This window comes from Labrus mixtus, chromosome 24 (assembly GCF_963584025.1).
Source record: "Labrus mixtus chromosome 24, fLabMix1.1, whole genome shotgun sequence".
Taxonomy (NCBI): Eukaryota; Metazoa; Chordata; class Actinopteri; order Labriformes; family Labridae; genus Labrus; species Labrus mixtus.
The window spans coordinates 7,833,172-7,852,406 of record NC_083635.1 but is presented as its reverse complement, the minus strand read 5'-3'; the positions used below and the strand labels follow the sequence as shown (position 1 = coordinate 7,852,406).

Here is a 19,235-nt window from a genome sequence, read left to right as displayed (position 1 = left end):
GAGTACTTAGGAGCCAGCACATAAAGAACTTCCTGACAAAAGGTTCCTTAATGGCTTTTGAGGCGTTCATTAACAGAGAACAGCCACTGTGGAAAGTAGTTAAAGAGCGTCTTCAAAGAGGCCCGTGGTGCGAGGATACAGTATATTTACTTACTGACTTTGCACAACGGTTTTAAAAACTCATCCCCACTTAGGCATCATCACTGCCAAGAAAGTAAAGCACGGTTAAATATTGATTTAATTTAGTCTGACTGGTGAAGCTGTTTGCATAACATACTTTTTTTTTTTAGATGTCTTCAGGTTGTGTGTAGATGAGTCCTCAAGGTTGTAATTTTTTTCAGTTTTTGCTTCCTCACTCCTCCTTTGAGAAGCCGTTTCTGGGGTTGGGTGACAAGTGAGGTCGCGCTATGATGTTCCGGATGGGAGTTCAATTCACACTAATCCTGTGACAAACCCACTTTGCTTAAAAAAGGCAGACAAGTAAAAAAAAAAAAAGAGCTACAGCACAATGAAGACATTCCAGGCGCCATGAAAACGATCAACCAGGACGCTGAGGAGAATGAATGCAGATGAATCAGTGGTTATGTGTACTTTGATTCATCAAACAGTCTGGCTTTTTTAGCTCATCGCACAGGAGCATGAGCTGGAATAATGATGAAACGCTTCATCGGTTCGTCGCGCCCCAGAGGGAGATCAGAGGTCAGGGCTGAGCTACAACTCGGCTGGAACTGGTAGCACTTTCAAGGATCAGGTTCAAGGTTCAAGGACATTAAGCAGACCCCCCCCCCCCCCCCCCCCCCCCCCCTCCAACAGAGATATACTGGACTTTTTTCATCTAAACCTCCTATCCTTTTAAACTGATTCTTTTCTTTTTTGTATGTGCTTTGGCCTACAGAGTGTTTATTGGCTGCTTGGATCGTTAATCTGTGTTTTGGATGCATTACCTTATTATATAGCATTAGTTCCATCCTCTAGGCTTGGTGCTGCAGCCGGTGCTATTTAAAGACCATCAATGCAAGTTTTTTTTTTCTTCTTCCTAGGTATTGTAAGAAGCTCCAAGAGGAGGAGGAGGAGGAGCTCTGTAGAACTGCTATAGAGCTCTCCCAGCTGTACCATAAATTTGCAGACATCAGAGGAAAGCATCTGATGTTAAGTCATTTTTTTTCAAAATAAAAGCATTGCATTTTGTATTCCGTTAGAAAATGTGAGGAAAAATAAATATAGAGGAAATGAATGCAAGTTGGATGATTTCAGAGATATGAATAAGACTTTTATGGTGTAGGTGCAATGGGGGAAAATGTGTGAAACTGTGACTTTATAATGTGAAATACAGCAATAATTTGAGTTGAGCTCCACATCGTCTTTTATTCTGAAGGGCACTAGCGGAACTACTTCTACGCAATTGAGTGTGGCTTGCTGCTGCTCCCCGTCTCTGTAGTCCACCTCCACAGAATGCAAATTACTGAGCAAACTCCAATACCTCGCAGATTGGTTAAGTACACGGAGCGCGCGGCGCGGCGCGAGAGCTGGACGCGGCACGCGCTATCATCTCTTTTTGAGTGGACTGTAAAACACGCGAGGGGGAAATTATCTCTTTTTAGTGACAACGCTGTGTTTTTCTCGCACCTGCAACTTAAAAAATAAAAATAAAAAAATGAATACTTAGGAGGAGACTGCCAACAGCATCCCGGGACTTCACCGCGAGCTGCAACGGAATAATTGGTACCCTTCGTGTGTGTGTGTCTGTGTGTGACAGGAGGGGAGTTGTAACACTTCACAAGAAAGACTGAGCGTGGACCCCGAGAGGACAAGTGGGGACTGGACTGACTGACGGGTGAAGTTTCCCCGTGTGTCAGCTGTTTTTTTTGTTGTTGTTGTGAGGGAGTGCGAGGGGGGAAAAAGTGTTCAAGAGGTGAGGAAGGTTTTTATCCCTCTTTTATCCCTCTGCGTCGGCTCCCCCCCGTGTCTCCTCATGGACTGACTATACGGTGACACTTCTTGGACCAGCATCCCCCCCCCCCTCCTCCGGTTCTTCATCACTTTCAGTCGGTAAGTCACGAAGCGGAGTAAAAAAAACCTCTTTATTTTTGAAGCAGGCTTTCTGGTGAGGCTGTATTCTACACAGGAATCCAGGTGTTCATTATGGACAGGTTCCAACTAGTATGCTATGCGCCCTCCACACATTTGACCATTAGCAGGGAGAGAGGTAAAAACAACATTCCTGTAAATAAAGTGAATCGTAAATCATGGCTGTGTCATTACCCTGGGTTTTACGAGTAAATTTTTTTAATTTTTTTAAATTGCCTGGACTTTGACAAGGAGGCAGCAGCTCAGACAGAGCGGTGAGTTTTTTTTTTTCTTTCCTGAGGGTCCACCATTACCTCGAGCACACCTGGCCGTATGCCACACGCAGTTACTGTATCCTGGGGTTATGCTAATGACGAGTGGTGATACAGCGCTGTCATTACCTCCCTGAAAAACCTCACAAAACTTTTGCTTTTAAAATGCTACATTCTTTCTTTACAATCGCGGGAATGTATCTGCTTCAAAAACGCCGCGGTTCATTATTATTTCCTGGCTCCTGTTTTTATTTCTTGGCAGATAGCCCAAGCTAATTATAGGCTAGGTGTTGCGTATGAATATGTATAATTCAGTCAGTGGTCACAGGTGTTGCTAAATGAGCACTGCGTCGCTCGCGACTTTAAACAGCCAATCAGAAATTAGTATTTTACCGCCGCTACAGCTCTCTCATTTTAAACACATTCAGCCTTCATTTTCAGTCCATTATATTAATCAATACTGCCTCTAAATCCCAACTAGTATCAAGTCTTATTAAATCAGCTCGCACTTTGTCACACAGGAGTGCATATTCTGACATAAAAGGCTGAGGCTGTCGTCATATTTAAGTGAGAATCAATGGAGGAGAGACGTGTCTTATTAGGGCTAAATTGCGAGTAGCTTAATTGAGTTTTTGGTCGCCATTTTTTTCTCCCTTCTAGATGAATCAACGCTTAATTATCTTATAGCTTAATTATAAGCAGCCCGTGGCTTAGATGTACGCACCGTATTCAAATGACTTGATTTTTTTAATTACTGATGGGAGATAGGGTGGCCTGTGTGTGTCAACATGACACATTATGTAAAACTCTGCGATTTTAAAGGGGGTTAGGTGTCGCTGCAATTCATGAAGAAAAGACGACTCCCTTTGAGTTTCAAAGGATCTTCCAAGCAATTGTTAATTAGACCTCCGCTGAGCAATTTGCGGGCAGTGGTGTGTTTGGAAAGTTGTAGCTCTTAAAAGTGTGGAATAGCCGAAGGTAATTTGTCTTCAAGTTTAAGAGTATCAGCTCAGTGGGGGGGAGCAAACTTAGCACTACTTTCAGATAGAGAGAAAAGCCTGCAGATGTATCGGAGAGGCTTTTGCTTCTTTGTGAGACACAGAGAAAGCAGGCACGGCTAGCCCACGGAATATTGAATCAGTCGAGAAAAAAGAAAAGGGCTAGAACAAGGAGCAAAGGGAGTCTCTCACTCTCGCTTCTTGAGTGGGCGGATGTCATGATTATCATTTTCTCCAGGTTTTGCGATTGGAGGGCCGCGGGGGGGGGGGGTTGCGGGTGGTCGGGCCGCCTGGCAGAATCTCTGCAGATAACGTGGGTGTAGCGGCGGTGTTGGTGTCAACCCTGCAGGGCAAAAGCCACATCACTTCCAATAAGACAGTTTAGAAAGAAAGAAAAAAAGAGAAAAGGGACAAGTCGCGGCGTAATTGGCGCCTGGGAACACTGCAGGGGAACATGGTAGACCGGTCAGAGCTTTTGCACGCTGGAGAAAATAGAGTGCACAGTGGTGGTGGTGGTGGGCTCTAATCTGCTATCCCCATGTCAGGCTGAAATGAAACAATCCCCCCCCCCCCCCTCGCTGGACGCAACAAGTCTCACTATCTCGCCTTCCTCGTTCTCCGTTTCAGCCCCCCCCCGAGCAAAAAAGCGGAGCGACTTTTTCAGAATAAGGAGACGCACGCACGCCAGCACGGGTTGGTTGACCTCCGAGGGAATAGGGAAGAACTTTCCTGCGCCGTCAAGTCAGGTCATCGGGATGTCGTACTCCCAGTTAGAGGAAGCTACAACCAGTACTAAATCAGCCTGCTTCCTATGCAAAGTGTATCTCCTGCATTATTAAAACTAGCCCTATGCCTGCTCGTGCTTAGTCACTCCTTGGTGTGTTGTTGTTGTCCAGGAGTGTGCTACCTCTATATAACACCTGGAAGGAAAATAGCCTCTTTTCTCTCCAGTTGCTATAAACCTCCTCTCTCTTGTCAAGAGACATATAGGCGCTGGGAGCTTCAGGCCAGTGTATCTCTTATTGCAAGGCTGGTTCGGTGAGAGGAATAGAATCCTTGCAGGGGCTCCCAAACTCAATCTAAAAAAAAGCCTTAAAATAATTTCCAACACAGCAGATTGATCAGTTTTTAAAAAAAAAAAGAAGAAACTTTTCCTGCAGAGAGATTGCACAATGGAGAACAGACAGACGTATAGACTCAGCACCTGCCATGAATGTCTATCCTTGCTTGCACAGGCTATAAATATTGCACAAGCTGCTGCTGCTGCTGCATGGGGAAGGGGGGGGGGGGAGCGGCACATAGAATACGACGGGTTTGTGTGGTTAGGAGTTCCGATGAAAAGCACATTATCGAGGACGATAAATGCCTCGCTGGCCTTGTTTGCAATGCAACACTCCCTTCTGTTGCATCAACGTCACATGTGGCACCTCGCATTCCTGAGCGGCCCGAGCCGTGTTGTGTGTACGTTCATTTAATCTCCACTTTGTGTTATGATGCTAAAGCGGAATCCTGAAGAAAAAAAAAAGGGCTGGGGGGGGGGATTATGAGTGTTAAGACTTTTCGTTTCCACTTTGAAGGCTTTGTGGAGCTTCAGTATGCTGTCCAGCTTCGTCAAACTGCCCGCCGTGGCGTTGCCCCTTAATTGGTCTTGAATGGTCTTGTTAAGGAGGACTGTGCGGGTCCGCTCGAGCCGCCCTGGTTATTAAGTCATCAGACACTCAATTAACTCTGCAACTGTACCTGATCCTTTAAAGGAAGAACTTGTAGGGGCAGAAAAACAAGGCGCCTTGTTGTGAATCTAAATTAAGGCCGCCGCCTGAATTGTCCTCATGTCTCTTTGCCGAGGCTTTCATGTAAAAAAAATAAAATAAAAGTGAGCCTGTGACTGCGTCTGTGCTCGGCTGTTTAAGTCCGCCCCGCCTGATGCTGGCAGATCCATCCGGCCGTGATTCTTCCATCGGTCATCGTCTGGATTTCCTTCAGGTATTGCGCATCACTCTGCAGCTCTCTGGAGAGGGTGGGGGGGGGGGGGGCAAACAGGTGGAGTTTTGTTCTACCGGTGCTCTGCATCATAAAGCAACTTATAGTGATCCCAGAGTGTCACAGGAATGAATAATGGAAGCGTCTGGTGAATAAATAGAGAGTTGGAGGGACAGATTCGGCGGTGGCGTTGTACACAACCCAACCACTGATTTCCTGTCAAATGTAAAAACTTGCGAGTGCACGTTCCCCAAACAGCTGAAGACAGACTGTGACTTTCCGCTAATCTCACGTCTTTTTATTACTTTCTCCTCACCGCGAGAGCTCAGGGAACTTTGGATGTGTTTTTCTTTTTTTTTGCTGGTTTGGCAGAAAGCTAATCCTCAGGGGTTTTTAAGCTGGGCACAGTGTTGTTCTTTATACACACTTCTTATTCTTCTCATGGACATGCATGCACACAAATATTTTTTAAAGTAGTCCTCACAAACACCACTCAGCTGTTATTCATGACTCAATACAGCAGCAGATGTGTGGTTGGATGTGAAGTGTTGTCCAATCAGTATTCTCAGCAGGGTGTTTTTGACGAGATGTTAGAAGCAAAACAGTCACACATCTGCCAATTAAGGATGTCAAAAAGACGAGACTTGACTAAAGAGAGAGTATTTGTGACTTTAAGAACATGTGGCCTTTGTCTGCCTTCCTAGCTGCATTAAGACATTATACTGAATAATGTCAAGTCTTTCAAGCTGATAAGACAGATATAGATTAGTGATGGGCCTCGCAATTAATCGCAATGTCATCGTTATCGCAATATGTTACATTTTAAAGGCACAGTATGTCAATTCTGCCACCAGGGGGGTCTCAATCCAAACATAAACAAAAAAGATGACGTCGAGGCTGGCAGGGAATCATGGGAGTGATTCTCTCCCCTACTCCGGTCTTTGACGTTACATCCGTCATTTAGACACAATCTAATAAATGAAAAAGAAAGGAACACCAAGACGCGACAGAGGATGAAACAAAGACGTTTTTAAAAAAAGTTGAAACGTTTTTTTTTTTTGCGACCTCCTCTGTCTGTTGCTCTCTGCTACATGTGCTGCACATTACTGAGGCGACTGTCCACTATGTGGAGTTAAAGCTCCCCTAAGATGGAGCATTTTTAAAATCACTGCAGATATGCAAACGTATGCTGATGGTGATATGGAATAGGATAAAATAAACAGATATATCGCTCTGGCTCCGGTTAGGACAGTTTATAGACATACACCAGCATCATCTGATGATTTTTGTTTTCTTTGTTTTGAGTATCAGGAACTAGAGTCAGCTACTTTCAAACAGTATAAGTATGTTTCTCTTAAAATACTCGACGTTATTTAGGCCCGACCGATTTAATTTTTCATGCCGATAACAATACGGATTTAGGGCCGATATTTTCCTCAGATCGATCGACAATCTTTATGCATAGCTAGATAGATATGGACACACACATTACAATGCTGTTACTTAATACTTGTCAGATTTATAATGAAGATTAGATTTTTTAACTAAAGCCTTTATTGACCAGAGTACACTGGAAAATTAACAATTAAATTGAATAAAGCTAGTTATATCGGCATATCAGAGATACAATTAGCAGATACTGATAGTCACAAAATGTGCAAATATCGGAAATTATCGGCAAGCCAATTTATCGGTCGGGCTCTAGACATGATCAAGTGTTTTATGTTGCCATGCTTTTAAAAAAGAAGACAGATTATGTGGACACAGACTAGTCTATGATAAACAGATTAGTCCTGTTCTGTGGACACGACAGAATGTTCTCGCCGCTGCCCTTCAATGGTGTTTACCCGGAGTCGGCAGGTCTGTCGACCTATATAATGAGTGGCTCCTTTGAGACTGGAGGCCGTCTATCACACAGCAGATCTACACCTATTTATGGAGTGAATCACAAGACTGTCATTAGTGTTACCCTGTGGCCTTTTTTCACTGCTGCTGTGAAACGGGCCATTCAACCGGCTGAGAACAGACAAGACACTTATAATGATTATGACGGGCATCAGACGTAACACATGCTTACTTAACAACTTCCCTCACATCTGTGCTTTGGTTAAGGTGCGACAGTCTTCCTCTTAAGGCTTAGTATGCAGAATGAATTCATCGTTTACCAGTCCTGCTGTGGGCTCTGGTTTCGTCACCACTGAATCAAATGTGCTCCTTTTTGCAAGATGCAGTAATGCACAAAGAGAAATGTACATCTGCTCGGTGCAGATGTCTTCCCTTACTCAATGTACCTCGATGCCACAATACACTTGTGTAATCTGCGTGCTCATTTCTGGAGAACTAATTACTGCGCATTAGTTAAACAGACCATTTGAAATGCAAGCCTACTAAATTGTGCTTGCCAAGGGAGCAGAGCCGCCTCCCCTCCCTTTCCCATGCAGTCTTTGTGCTTCTATTATTAGTTCTATCATGCATATGTTTGCTATCAGAAATGAAAGCCCACCAGCCGAGAACAGTAAGAGGAGGCGGCTGCGCAGTCCACAAGGTATCGAGGTTTACGTTCACGTGTTTCAGACGTATGAGGCGTGAAGCAGTTCACAATCAGGTCCCACCGCTTTCATCTGGCCCATGTGATCTGCTGCCAGCTGTTAGAACCGCTGCATGGCACGAGACCAGCGCACAGCTGACGGTGCTTTAACAGGCCACTGATGACGGTTCCAAAAGACGAAGGCCCCCAAGCAGCCGGCAGAGCACGGGGCGATGCTCCTCACCTCCCTGGTCACAGGGGGCTTTGTGTTTGCAGCAGTGCCAAAAGGATCTTTGTTTTCTGGGTTGTAAAGCGGTGTTGTGGAGGGACTGTGGGCTGCTAGCGAACTCTTTCTCAGGGGGAGAGCGTGGGGTTGATTTAATAGTTTGAAGAACATCTGTTCTACTTGGTACTTGATTTCCTCAATTTGTAAATTGTGCTTATTAAGAGTGTCATCAATTCATTTAACTTCTAGCGGTACTTTTTTTCATTAATGATATCAATTCAATGAGGGGAAAAAAATTGTCAAAATCATCTAAATATTGTGCTGTTCCGAAGTTCGCTTTCAGTGAAACCAGTGAAAAAATGTTGCCATTCCACCTCGCCCACAGTTTCTAGCTGACTTGCTCAGCTTTTTTGTTTTGCTAGGAGCTAATCACCTTTTGGAATTTGCCTCAAGTGCTGAAAACCAACCACTGAACCGCTGCTTGGTTTCACAAGTTGTGTGTTACAGAGGCGGGTGCACAGTCCACATCAAGGCCGCGAAAAACAAACGTTTGAAGTATTAGAGAAACTGTGATTGTTGTAAAGTGCACCCACATTCTGGAAAATCCAAACAATATGCCACATTTTGTAAATTAGTTGATAAGATGTAATAGGAATTACCGTTAAATCCTGAATATGAGTTGTATATAAAATGCATGGATGGGATTCTCAACTGCGTCAGGTTGTGTGCAGTGTGTGATGATGGTGGCTGCTGCACTTGCGGTCATCAAGGCGCTTGTGTAAGCATTTTATACTGGTATATTGGTGCCGCTATAAGTGTGTCTTATTCACCAGATTTGAAGGTATAGGGCCCTTCTCAGTATGTCTTTATAGCACAACAAAAGATCGATAAATTGAAAACGTCAAATCACCTCAGAACTTTGTAACCATGCACCATTCCCTGCGAGACGCCATACACCCTGCCTCCAAGACATCTCATCATTCACATTCAACCGTGTGTCTTAGAATAAACAATTTCATACATGCTCTTCTAATTCATCATCATAATGTTTGATGCGTGTCATGAGTACGGATTACATTTACATTTCAGCTCTCAGACGTGCACTTGATAAACCAGTATATTAAACACCATTTATAAAGGCTTTGACAGGAAACCTCAGATTGCACCGAATTAAAATGTGCTCCTTCCACCACCCTGTTGTCAAGACCCATAAATCACCACGTCTGCAGGTAGCCTAGTAATGAGGCAGACGAGGGTCATAAAATGCCAAGAAGCGAGGTGTCGCTGGAGCGTTTGAAAACAAGTTTGAAACGGAGAAAAAAATTCCAGCCACAAGATATCCACGGGAGAAGTTAAAAAAAACAAAAAAAAACACAAGGAGTGACTTTTATCAGTCTTGACGGAGTTGGGAGAATGGCTCTGTCGGGTGCCACTAGGGATAACAAGCCCTTCCATACTTGTACATCAAGACGCCTCACGCTACAGAAAAGGGAATTAGGCTCCTGCCTTATGGGCTATTTGTGGCTGCAGCGTGCTTTACTTCCTTTGACAGTGACGAGGACAGAACATGACTACAGCCGTGTTCATATTATCTAAAAATAATATCTTAAACTGTCAACTGGATAATACTTATTGCACGCCACTCCCGGTACATTTCGACCCAGGTTCATGCTGTGTTCATGGGAGTCACATACGACTCAGTCACGTTGAACTATGACAAATGCCTAGAAGGTACAAATTAGTAGCCGTTTAGTGCGTGAAGTGTGCAATCCAACGGAAAGGAAAGGGTACATGTGCTCCATGTTTTCAATAGAGATGCTCAGTGCGACCTCTGGCTTTCACATAGCATCGTCGGAATCAGAAATCAGAGCAGGATACACTTGAGGGAAATGTTGCAGATGCTATTCAGACCACCTGGAGCTATGCAGCCAGCTATTCCAATGTCTGAAGTGTAACTATGGCAAGTTCATGGGAACACAAGCGGACAGCCCAAGAAGAGATGAGGGTGATTATCCTACCTTCCTCCATCTGCGAGCTGTCCAACCAAAAGTGACCACGAGCAAGATGTTGCTCTTTCCAAGCCGCAGGTCTCTACTGGTAGCCTGTGCCTGACTTCTGACCTCGCTGTGGATGAGATAAAAGACATAATAGGACCAGTCAGTCGAAAATTGTCCCAAGTACCAAGTTAAATTGAAATGTATCTGCATTATTACACACCTAGCAATGCAGGGGCAATGTCAAGAAGTGTCATTTACTTCAAAAACATCTGTTAGACATCCTCTAAAGCTATGTTGTGGATTAAAAAAGATAACAGATAGATGACAGCTGCTTCTTGCACTTAGAAGTCGGTTGACATTGTACTAGTAGCGTGTGTTGCTGGACTCTCACTGACCAGTGATGTAGGGAAGTCCTCAAGACTCAAGAAACAGAAATGTTTTAAATGAAAGCATTTGCACCTGATCGTTTTTAAAACTTCATAACATTGGAACAATACAAATCCTAGCTGGCCCTAATGAAGTGTGAGCATGCTATTTCTGGGACTGTAAGTGGCTAAATCCTTGTTGTGTATGTTACAGCGCCAGGAGAAAAGCCCAATGTGCGATAAATATACCATCAACAGATTTTGCTTCCCCTCTCTCCCTCTGTTGTCTTCCCCTCGTCGACTCTCAACCATTTTTATTTCATCACATTTGATGTCGGATGATGATTTGGCTTCACACTCATGCACGAGGGGAGTTCTCATCGGGCTCCACTAGATCTCTAATTGAATTGTCTGAACAGCAAGAGATGTGCATTTGAATCCCCCCAAAAAAGAAGGGAATATAAAGAGCCTAGCACCGGAAGAAGCGTTTCATCTCTTGTGCCCGTCACGCTGCCTCCCATGCAACATTGATTACCTGAGAGAGAAAAAATGGATCAGTGAGAGAGAGGTCTTTTTGAAATACAGAAGACGGAGTGCACGAGGCTAATGCCTTTCTCCCCACATCTGCCCTCAGCAGTGTCATCATGCAGTGCGCGATAACATCTGCCAATAGTCTGTTTCATTTCACATTGTCTTACGAAGCATCAGGGTCAAAGAGGTGAGCGCCTCGGGCGCCTCGGCCACCACCAGACTTCTGAACAGACCAAAACAGATAAGTCAGGGAAAGGAAAACGGCCAGAGATATATTCAGGGACAGGCTTTCTGAATATTAACATCATGTTAAAATGCAAACCAAAAACCTTTGAGAAATTAGATTTTTGTTTCATTTCATTCCAGCACATTATCTCCCAATGATAAACTCAAAGTCAATCATATTTCCTCAACTTTCTCCCTGTTATTGGTTCAAGGTGGTCATTTTCCACTATGCCGCTACATCTAAGAGACCAGACATACCCCAGAGACCTCACAAGCCTTCAAGTTTTCTCAAGCTGTGACATCACAAGCCGATAATCTTTCACCACCCTCCGTCCATTGGCATGTCGGGAATATTCTCAAAAAGGGATGAAAGCAACAATGATAGCTGATGAAATATACCCGTTCTCCAGGTCGGACTCTTAAATTCATAATAAATCAAAGGGTTCCTGTGTTTTTACGCTGTCAAGCTAATGTTCCAACCTCTCTGACACTCATTTATTAGAGGTAGAAGATGATGACATGAAAGGCTTCCCATCAAAATGCTAAATAGGTTTAAGTTGTCAAGCTACTGTTTACCATATGAGGAATATCTTTTATACTGTTATTTTTTATTATTTTACATGCACAGTTATTGGCTTTGTAACGGACTTGGGCATTGGTAAAGACGTTGCAGTAGTTGGTGTCTGTATTGTTGTGCAGCTGTGCAGGCCGACTAACCGCACTGGATGTCCCTGGAGGCTGGAACATGCTACTAATTATTCTGCTGTATTCTGTCTGATGTTGTGGTGGTTCCCTGTAGAGATGAGTCAAATGGATTATTTATGCGCCAAGTTTGTGAACTATTCCTGTCGGTAGATTGTTAATGATGATTTCTACACAGACTTACATTTGGTAAAAGGGTTGTTTGAGTTAATTTTCCTTGATCCAAATGATGGTTCGAATCCCATTATTCTCTTGTATTGTTTGTAGCACTTTGATGTCTCTCAGGTCAGGGGGAGTGAGGAGTGTGAGTCTCGGTCTATTGTAGCTGAGAAGTCCGGCGTTACCTCGGGGTGCACCACTTGTACATCAACAGATGTTGGAGATAGCGTCGACTTGGTTGTCGTCCATAATTCTGAATGCTCAACAGCAAAACAGTAAAATGCATCAAGGCAAGATAAGATATGAAATAGTAAAAGTGAAGAAACAATTCAAGAGACTCTTGTCTCTCGAGCAAACGGCATGTTTTCTAGCCTTTAACTTTCCGGTGACATTTTTAGTCAAGCTGTAGCAAGAAGTTAAAATAGTTGGATAATGGGTGTTGCTCTCCATAAAAGAGCATCCCTGGGGCGCCAATTGCCTAGTGGTTAGTGCACACACCCAATGTATGGAGGCTATGGTCCTCCTAGCATCTAATCTGACCTGTGGCTCCTCTCCCAAACGTCAATCCCCGCTCGACTTGCCCCTATTTCCGACTATTCACTGTCCTATCTCTAAGAAAATAAAGGCATGAAAAGCCCAAAAAAGAAAAGCATTCCTATCCACCTTCCAAACAACTTATGCTAGCTGCTTTATCGGGAAGTCAATGGCAGCCATCCCAATGAAAATGTGCCCCACATTTCATTGACCTCCCTTCAATGTAGAGAAAGTGATTTCTAGTCAAATGAAGGTCGAGCACCGTTCATGGGCAGATTATAAATCAGAGGTTGGAGCCTCTGACAGACAGCGTTCTCCATAGGCAGTATGGGCTGAACCCAGCTTGCCCAGTCTTGTTAGAGTTGAGCGTTCCAGATGCTAATCGCATTCGTTAGCATGAAACAGCTGCGTCTTCCTGCCGTCTCACAATGTCTTGTCTCTTTGAAGAATTCTGTTAGTGAACTGGGGATATCTGGTTCTCCTTGATCATGTGAGGATGGTTATACTTCTCCATCAGTCCCCCCCCGAGAGTGATCTAGCCTTTGATCCAATGTGATTTTAGTCAAATTAACGTAATGGATTGAGATGTGGCGCTGAGGCATGCCATCATTAAAATCACATTCCAGCGCTTCTCTTGTCATTCAACATAAATCCTGCTTACAATCAAGTGTGAGTTCACAGTGTATTCATTGGACAGCTCTGTCTGTGTGCTTCAGATGCCATTCTTCACCGCATGGAGAGTGGTTTTAAACAAATTAACGAATATAGGTGGTTGCAGATTAATTCATCCTCAGTCCGGTCGAGTAGTGAGAGTTAATTGGTCAAACAATAAAGACACCAATCATTTATTTTCAGTTTGCACATTTGGAAAAGTCTGTGATGAATTATTTTCTTAGACATGGATTCTAAATGAACCAAAGAGACTTCTGCGTTTGTATGACTCACCCCCCTCCGAGTAAGTTCTTTGTTCGAGTGAGTCCTGCATACAAAGGGCAGAAAAATCAGTCAAATGAGAGAGCCATTTTTTAAAAATGTACCATTATCCCACTGTGAGTCACTGAAGAGATATATGCTGTCTTACTGTCACTGCTCATCCTGGGAGATGTATTTACTCACTGGTAAAAGGCATGGTCGAGTTTCAGACTCTGAGGAATCTGACGACTGTTTCATATGGATTATTAGGATTCCCGTTAGCTACACTTGATCAACCTCACATTCCTCATGTCCACTCCAAGACACACTGTAACTAAGTGATAAAGAGGCAACATTATAGAGGAAGGAAATAAGGTACATTTAAATTGAGATCTATTTTCACAGAATCAAAGAATTGAAGGATACTCGACGTGTGTCCTTGTCCCGTAATCTATTTTTCATGCTGTTTTACTCTACACAATTCTACACTGCACAAACTCCCTCATCCTTGAGGAGTGTGACTTCCACTCATGCATACAGTGCAGCCAGACATGGAATTGTACCCCCACACACTTTGACACAAGTTCACGTCCTGTAACACATGAAACTTGCATGACGTGTGGATCACAATGGTTGAATATCATTTAAAAGTCTTGGAATGATGCTTTACATTTGACTTGTACAACATGTACACTCGCTGCTCTTTTTCTTTTCCTCCCCACCCCCTCTGAACCATACTTCTTTTTCTATCTCCACAGATACCTCGAAGCGAAATGCTGCCCTGTATCATTTTCATCGGCTTGTTCCTCTCTGCGGCCCGATCCCAAGATATCCATCCCTCAGAGGCATCCTCCTCCTCCTTAAGTGAGTCTTGTGACTCCCTGTGCTCCTGCGAGGGGAAAGACGGCATCCTTCATCTGAACTGCGAGCAGAGAAACATCAGCAAAATCTCCCAAATCAAAGTCCCGGCAGGTGTGCCCTTCCACCTGAACCTTTACAAAAATGACTTGGTCGAGCTTCGCGCAGAGGAAATGGAAGGGCTTAAGAATGCCCTTTCGCTGCACATCGGGGGTAATAGCATACAAGAGCTGGAGCCGGGGGTCTTCAGCTCCCTGGGCTCGCTGAAAAAACTACACATAAATAGCAATTTCCTCGTAACTCTAAAAGAGGACACTTTTCAAGGCCTGGTGAACTTGGAGTTTCTCCAAGCTGACACAAATTTCATACGGGTCATCGAGCCGGGGGCCTTCAACAAACTGATCCGTCTCAAGGTGCTAATCCTCAACGATAATTCCATAGAGTTTTTACCCAACAACATTTTCCGCTTCGTGCCCCTCACCCACCTGGACTTACGCGGCAACAAGCTCCAAACACTGCCTTATGTCGGGTTTCTGGAGCACATCGGACGGATTATGGAGCTTCTCTTGGAGGACAACGACTGGGTGTGCGACTGTGATATTTTACATTTAAAAATCTGGATGGAGAACATGAGGGCCCAGTCGGCCCTCGGGGACGTGGTGTGCACCACGCCACATCATCTCAAGGGGACTATTCTAGCTAAAGTGAAGCGGGACGTTCTGTGCCCGTCGCATGCAGACATCAACCTGGAGGAGCCGTCAAAGTCGCTGGATATGGTCGTTACCCCCTCGTCCAAAGTGGCTCAGATTCCCAAGCTGAACGCCAAAGACGAGGTACCGACCCCGTCTCACGTTCCTGGCAGTCCTTGTGTGGAGCACTGTTCTTGTCACAATCACCCTGTGGCTGGGTTTTTGATGCATTGTCAGGACAGGGGAATTCAAAAGGTGTCAGATATCGGAATACTACAACAGAGCCCCACTAAACTGGTGATGACGGGAAATATGATTCAGAAACTCTTGAAGTACGATTTTGTCACATATGACAGTTTGGAATTGCTCAACCTCGCAAACAACCGGATTGATTACATCGACAATGAAACTTTCCTCAGCTTGAGCAGTCTGAAAAAACTGTACCTGAATGGCAACAGAGTAGAAAAACTGTTCTCCACAATGTTTGTGGGACTGCACAACCTTGAATACCTGTATCTGGAATACAATCTTATCAAAGAGATTGCTCCAGGCACTTTTAATCCCCTGCCAAACCTGAAGCTGTTGTCATTAAATAACAACCTGCTCAGCTCCCTCCCAGCCCAGATCTTCCGCAACGTGCCCCTCACCAAATTAAACCTGAGGAAAAATCTACTTATGCATCTGCCGGTGAGCAACGTGCTCGATCAACTGGACTCTCTGGAGCAGATTTATTTAGAGGACAACCCCTGGGACTGCAGCTGTGACTTGCTCAGCCTCAAACAATGGGTGGAGAAACTCAGAAAGGACACGGTGGTGGGCTCCATTTTGTGCCACACCCCGAATAAAGTGATTCAGGCTGAGCTGAGAAGCCTGCGTCACGAGGTGCTGTGTCCCGGGTTGGGTACCTACCACCCTGTGCCTCCAGGGCAGGAGGAAAGTGTCACTGCCACACTGGGGCCCGACAGCATTGACAAAGGTTTATTCAGCTCACTCACCGACACCGTCCCCCTCTCTGTGCTCATCCTAAGCCTTCTTATGTTTGTCCTTGTGATTATATTCTGCTCAGCCGGATTGGTGGTGTTTGTTGTGCATCGGCGTCGGCGCAGGGCAAAGAAAAAAGCAGCGGAGGAGCAGCCGCGTGAAAACACCAGCAGCAGTCCCATCCACTTACACTACAGCATGTACGGCCAGAAAACCACACACCACACCCTGACGCAAAGGACGGGGTCGGCCACTCTATACGAGGACAGATCGCACAGTCCCATCGTGCAGATCTGCCGCAACCCCACCTACTGCTCACAGCACAAGGAGCACGACGCCGAGTTGGATTACAGCGTGGACGACCCCGGCGCCAAGCACCAGTTCTGCCGGAGCATCATGGAGAAGGAGAACACGTCCCCGCTCACCGGGAACCCCGCGTCCAAGTTCCGAGCCATGACCGGGGAGTGCCCCGCCGAGTTCGTCACCCTCGGCAATCCCAACTCCCTGTACAGGAACATTCTGGAGCGGGAGAAGGAACTGCAGCAGCTCGGAATAACCGAGTATCTCCGGAAGAACATGCCCCAGCTTCAGTCCGCCGTAGACATGCAGGTCCCAGGGCACCAAGAGGAGTTAAAGCTAATGGAGACAATTATGTACTCGAGACCACGCAAGGTCATGCTTGAGCAAACTCAGAATGAGTACTTTGAACTCAAGGCCAACTTGCATACTGAGCCAGATTACTTAGAGGTCCTGGAGCATCAAACTGCGTTTAACTGAGCGTGCACAGACTCAAAACAAATGCTATATAGAATCCACTTTAAAAACCAAGTGCCTTGTCCCGTTTGCCCTCTTGTACTTTCCACAGTGTGAAACATATATCTTATTTTTTTCAGTTGAACTGTAGCACAGAATGTAACTGGGTTTATTCTTTTGTTATGTGTTGACAGCCATGTTATGTAGCTGATGAAAGGTGTCATTCATGTATGGCCAAATGTAACCACAGTCTGTGGAGCAGACCTGGACTGCAACCAACTTTTCACATTTCCAGCTCTTATTATGATTGATGAAAACATCCATGGCGTCGGTGGCGGCAACTAAATTGATCCACTATCCTCCCCCCCATCTACCTCCCCCCCCCCCCCCCCCCAATGTCTGACATCCTGATAGGATGAAGCAGATGTTTGGAAAGAAGTGGGTGAATTTCAATCACCACTTGACCCAGAATCGCTGTTTAATCAGTCAATCCTTACCCCAGGTTTGACCTGATTACGCCCTCTGTCAACATTAAGCCAGCTGGATGATGCTCATTGTGCCGTAGAGTCAGCAAAAATGCCAACTGTACATTAGAAAACTGACAGGAGCACGTCTGTTGTTCCCCGATCGATGCGCCGCTGCAGTCATTGTCTTTATTTATTTTTATACAAACTGCTGATATTCACAGAACAGGATGTTTATCCTCCTCTCAATCAGTACATACAGCACTTAAAGTCCAATATATTACACGACAACTTTTAATCTTGTACAAAATGCATTGCACTAATCAAATGCCATAAGATGGTGCATGACAATCAAACAGAGTCCTGCTGAAAAACCTTTCTTTCTTCGTTCGTTTGTTTCCGTTTTGTTTTCTGCCAGTGAAAAATGAGCCACAAATGTGTGTGATCCCTCAAGTGTGTGTGAGGTCGTGTTCCATGTAACTAAAGTACGTCTGGGAAAGATTCAAGCAGCATTCAAAAGAACACATAGCTCCTTCCCTCAAGCTTGACTGGGCATGTTCTGAACTTTTTTGTTGTTGTTGTTGTTTGAAGGCGTGGGCGTACTACACTGTTAGCACATGAGTGGTTACTGATGAGCAGCGTTGCCCAATGAGCTCCCAGTTTTTTTCCCACGTTTGACGACCTTGCCGAGCGACTTCAGATGACTCTCTCCAGCTCCTCCTACTCCAAGCAATGGACCGCTGGCGACTCGTGGACATTTGTCAGGATTTAACAACCACTTCCTTCATACTCATTCAAACTTTGAAAAACGGTTCATGTAAGCACACACACTCTGTAGCTTTTCTACCTAAACTAGATTGAAATTATTTATTCTGTATATTTTGTATATACTTATGTTCCGTTATATCTTTGGTTTTTGTGTGCCTTCAGTGCTGTACAGAATATAAACAGAAGTTGTAACTGATAGGAAATAAAGAGTTACAATATTACGGACAACTTGGAACTGGATTTATGGGGGTTTGAAAGCCAGGAAGCTAGCTCTTGACTTTGATTGGTTGTTATTGGAAACTACAACTAAATATGAGGAAACCCAAACTTAAATACAGTAACAGCTGAATTCCACCAGATGTATCCAATGTGTGCTGCGTCTTTAAGTATCCATGATCACATCTTAAAAGGTACAGTACAACACCGTGGATTGCCTGCAGCGCCTCTGCAGTGCACAGACTGTTTTTCTAATTGACACTCCAGCCACCCTGAGCTGCAGCTTAACCCAAACAGAATGACCCTCTCTCTCTCTCTCTCTTAATGCCCCATCAGTCCTGCATGCATCTACTTGTGTAAACACCATTTGGCTGTTTTCCTGCTGTGTGAATGATTTAACCCCCCCCCCCCCCCCCTGCAATGGCTCAAACCTAGTCCTTAATCACACAACAATGGCTGCAGGGCTTCATTTTTTCTTATCACCAGCCTTTTCTGCATGACTTTTCCTCCTCTCTGGGGAAACAGTGGGCCCTCTCTAATTTCTCCATTTTCTATCATAATTGATGTTTCCCAAGCTCCTGTCCAAGAACCCACACGGTACCTCGCTTTCTGCAAAGCACATGCACACACATTCATACAAGCGCTTGCATACAAACACAGAACACCCCCCCCCCCCCTAACATTAATAAATGAATGTTTATGGGTTTGCTTGCAGACACGCATCATTTAAAGCAATGCAAAGTTATAGAAGCACGCACACACGCAGAGCAGGGAAGACAAATTATCCTCTGTGGCCGATCCTGCGGGACTCATAAGCAGTATGGCTGATCCAAAGGTGAGACATTAGCAAAGTGCATTAGTGCACTTTGAGAAATATTTCACGCCCAGGCCTGACTTTGAATTAATTTGATCACTTTTTTGAGCTGAAGCTCAGCAAGAGGCCCGTCTTTGATCTGAGGTACAAACAACAACCCACGACTCCCAGACAAAGAAATACTGATGAAAATACAA

The 19,235-nt window shown here is 44.7% G+C and overlaps 1 protein-coding gene across 1 annotated transcript; it reads left to right on the top strand.

Moving 5' to 3' along the window:
* The first annotated feature begins 1,473 nt into the window (after positions 1–1,473).
* Positions 1,474–18,229, top strand: slitrk6 (SLIT and NTRK-like family, member 6). The gene is made up of 2 exons (XM_061032335.1): positions 1,474–2,049; positions 14,254–18,229. Exon 2 carries the CDS (start codon positions 14,269–14,271, stop codon positions 16,798–16,800), a length of 2,532 nt encoding a protein of 843 aa, XP_060888318.1. The 5' UTR covers positions 1,474–2,049; positions 14,254–14,268; the 3' UTR covers positions 16,801–18,229.
* The last annotated feature ends 1,006 nt before the right edge of the window (positions 18,230–19,235 follow it).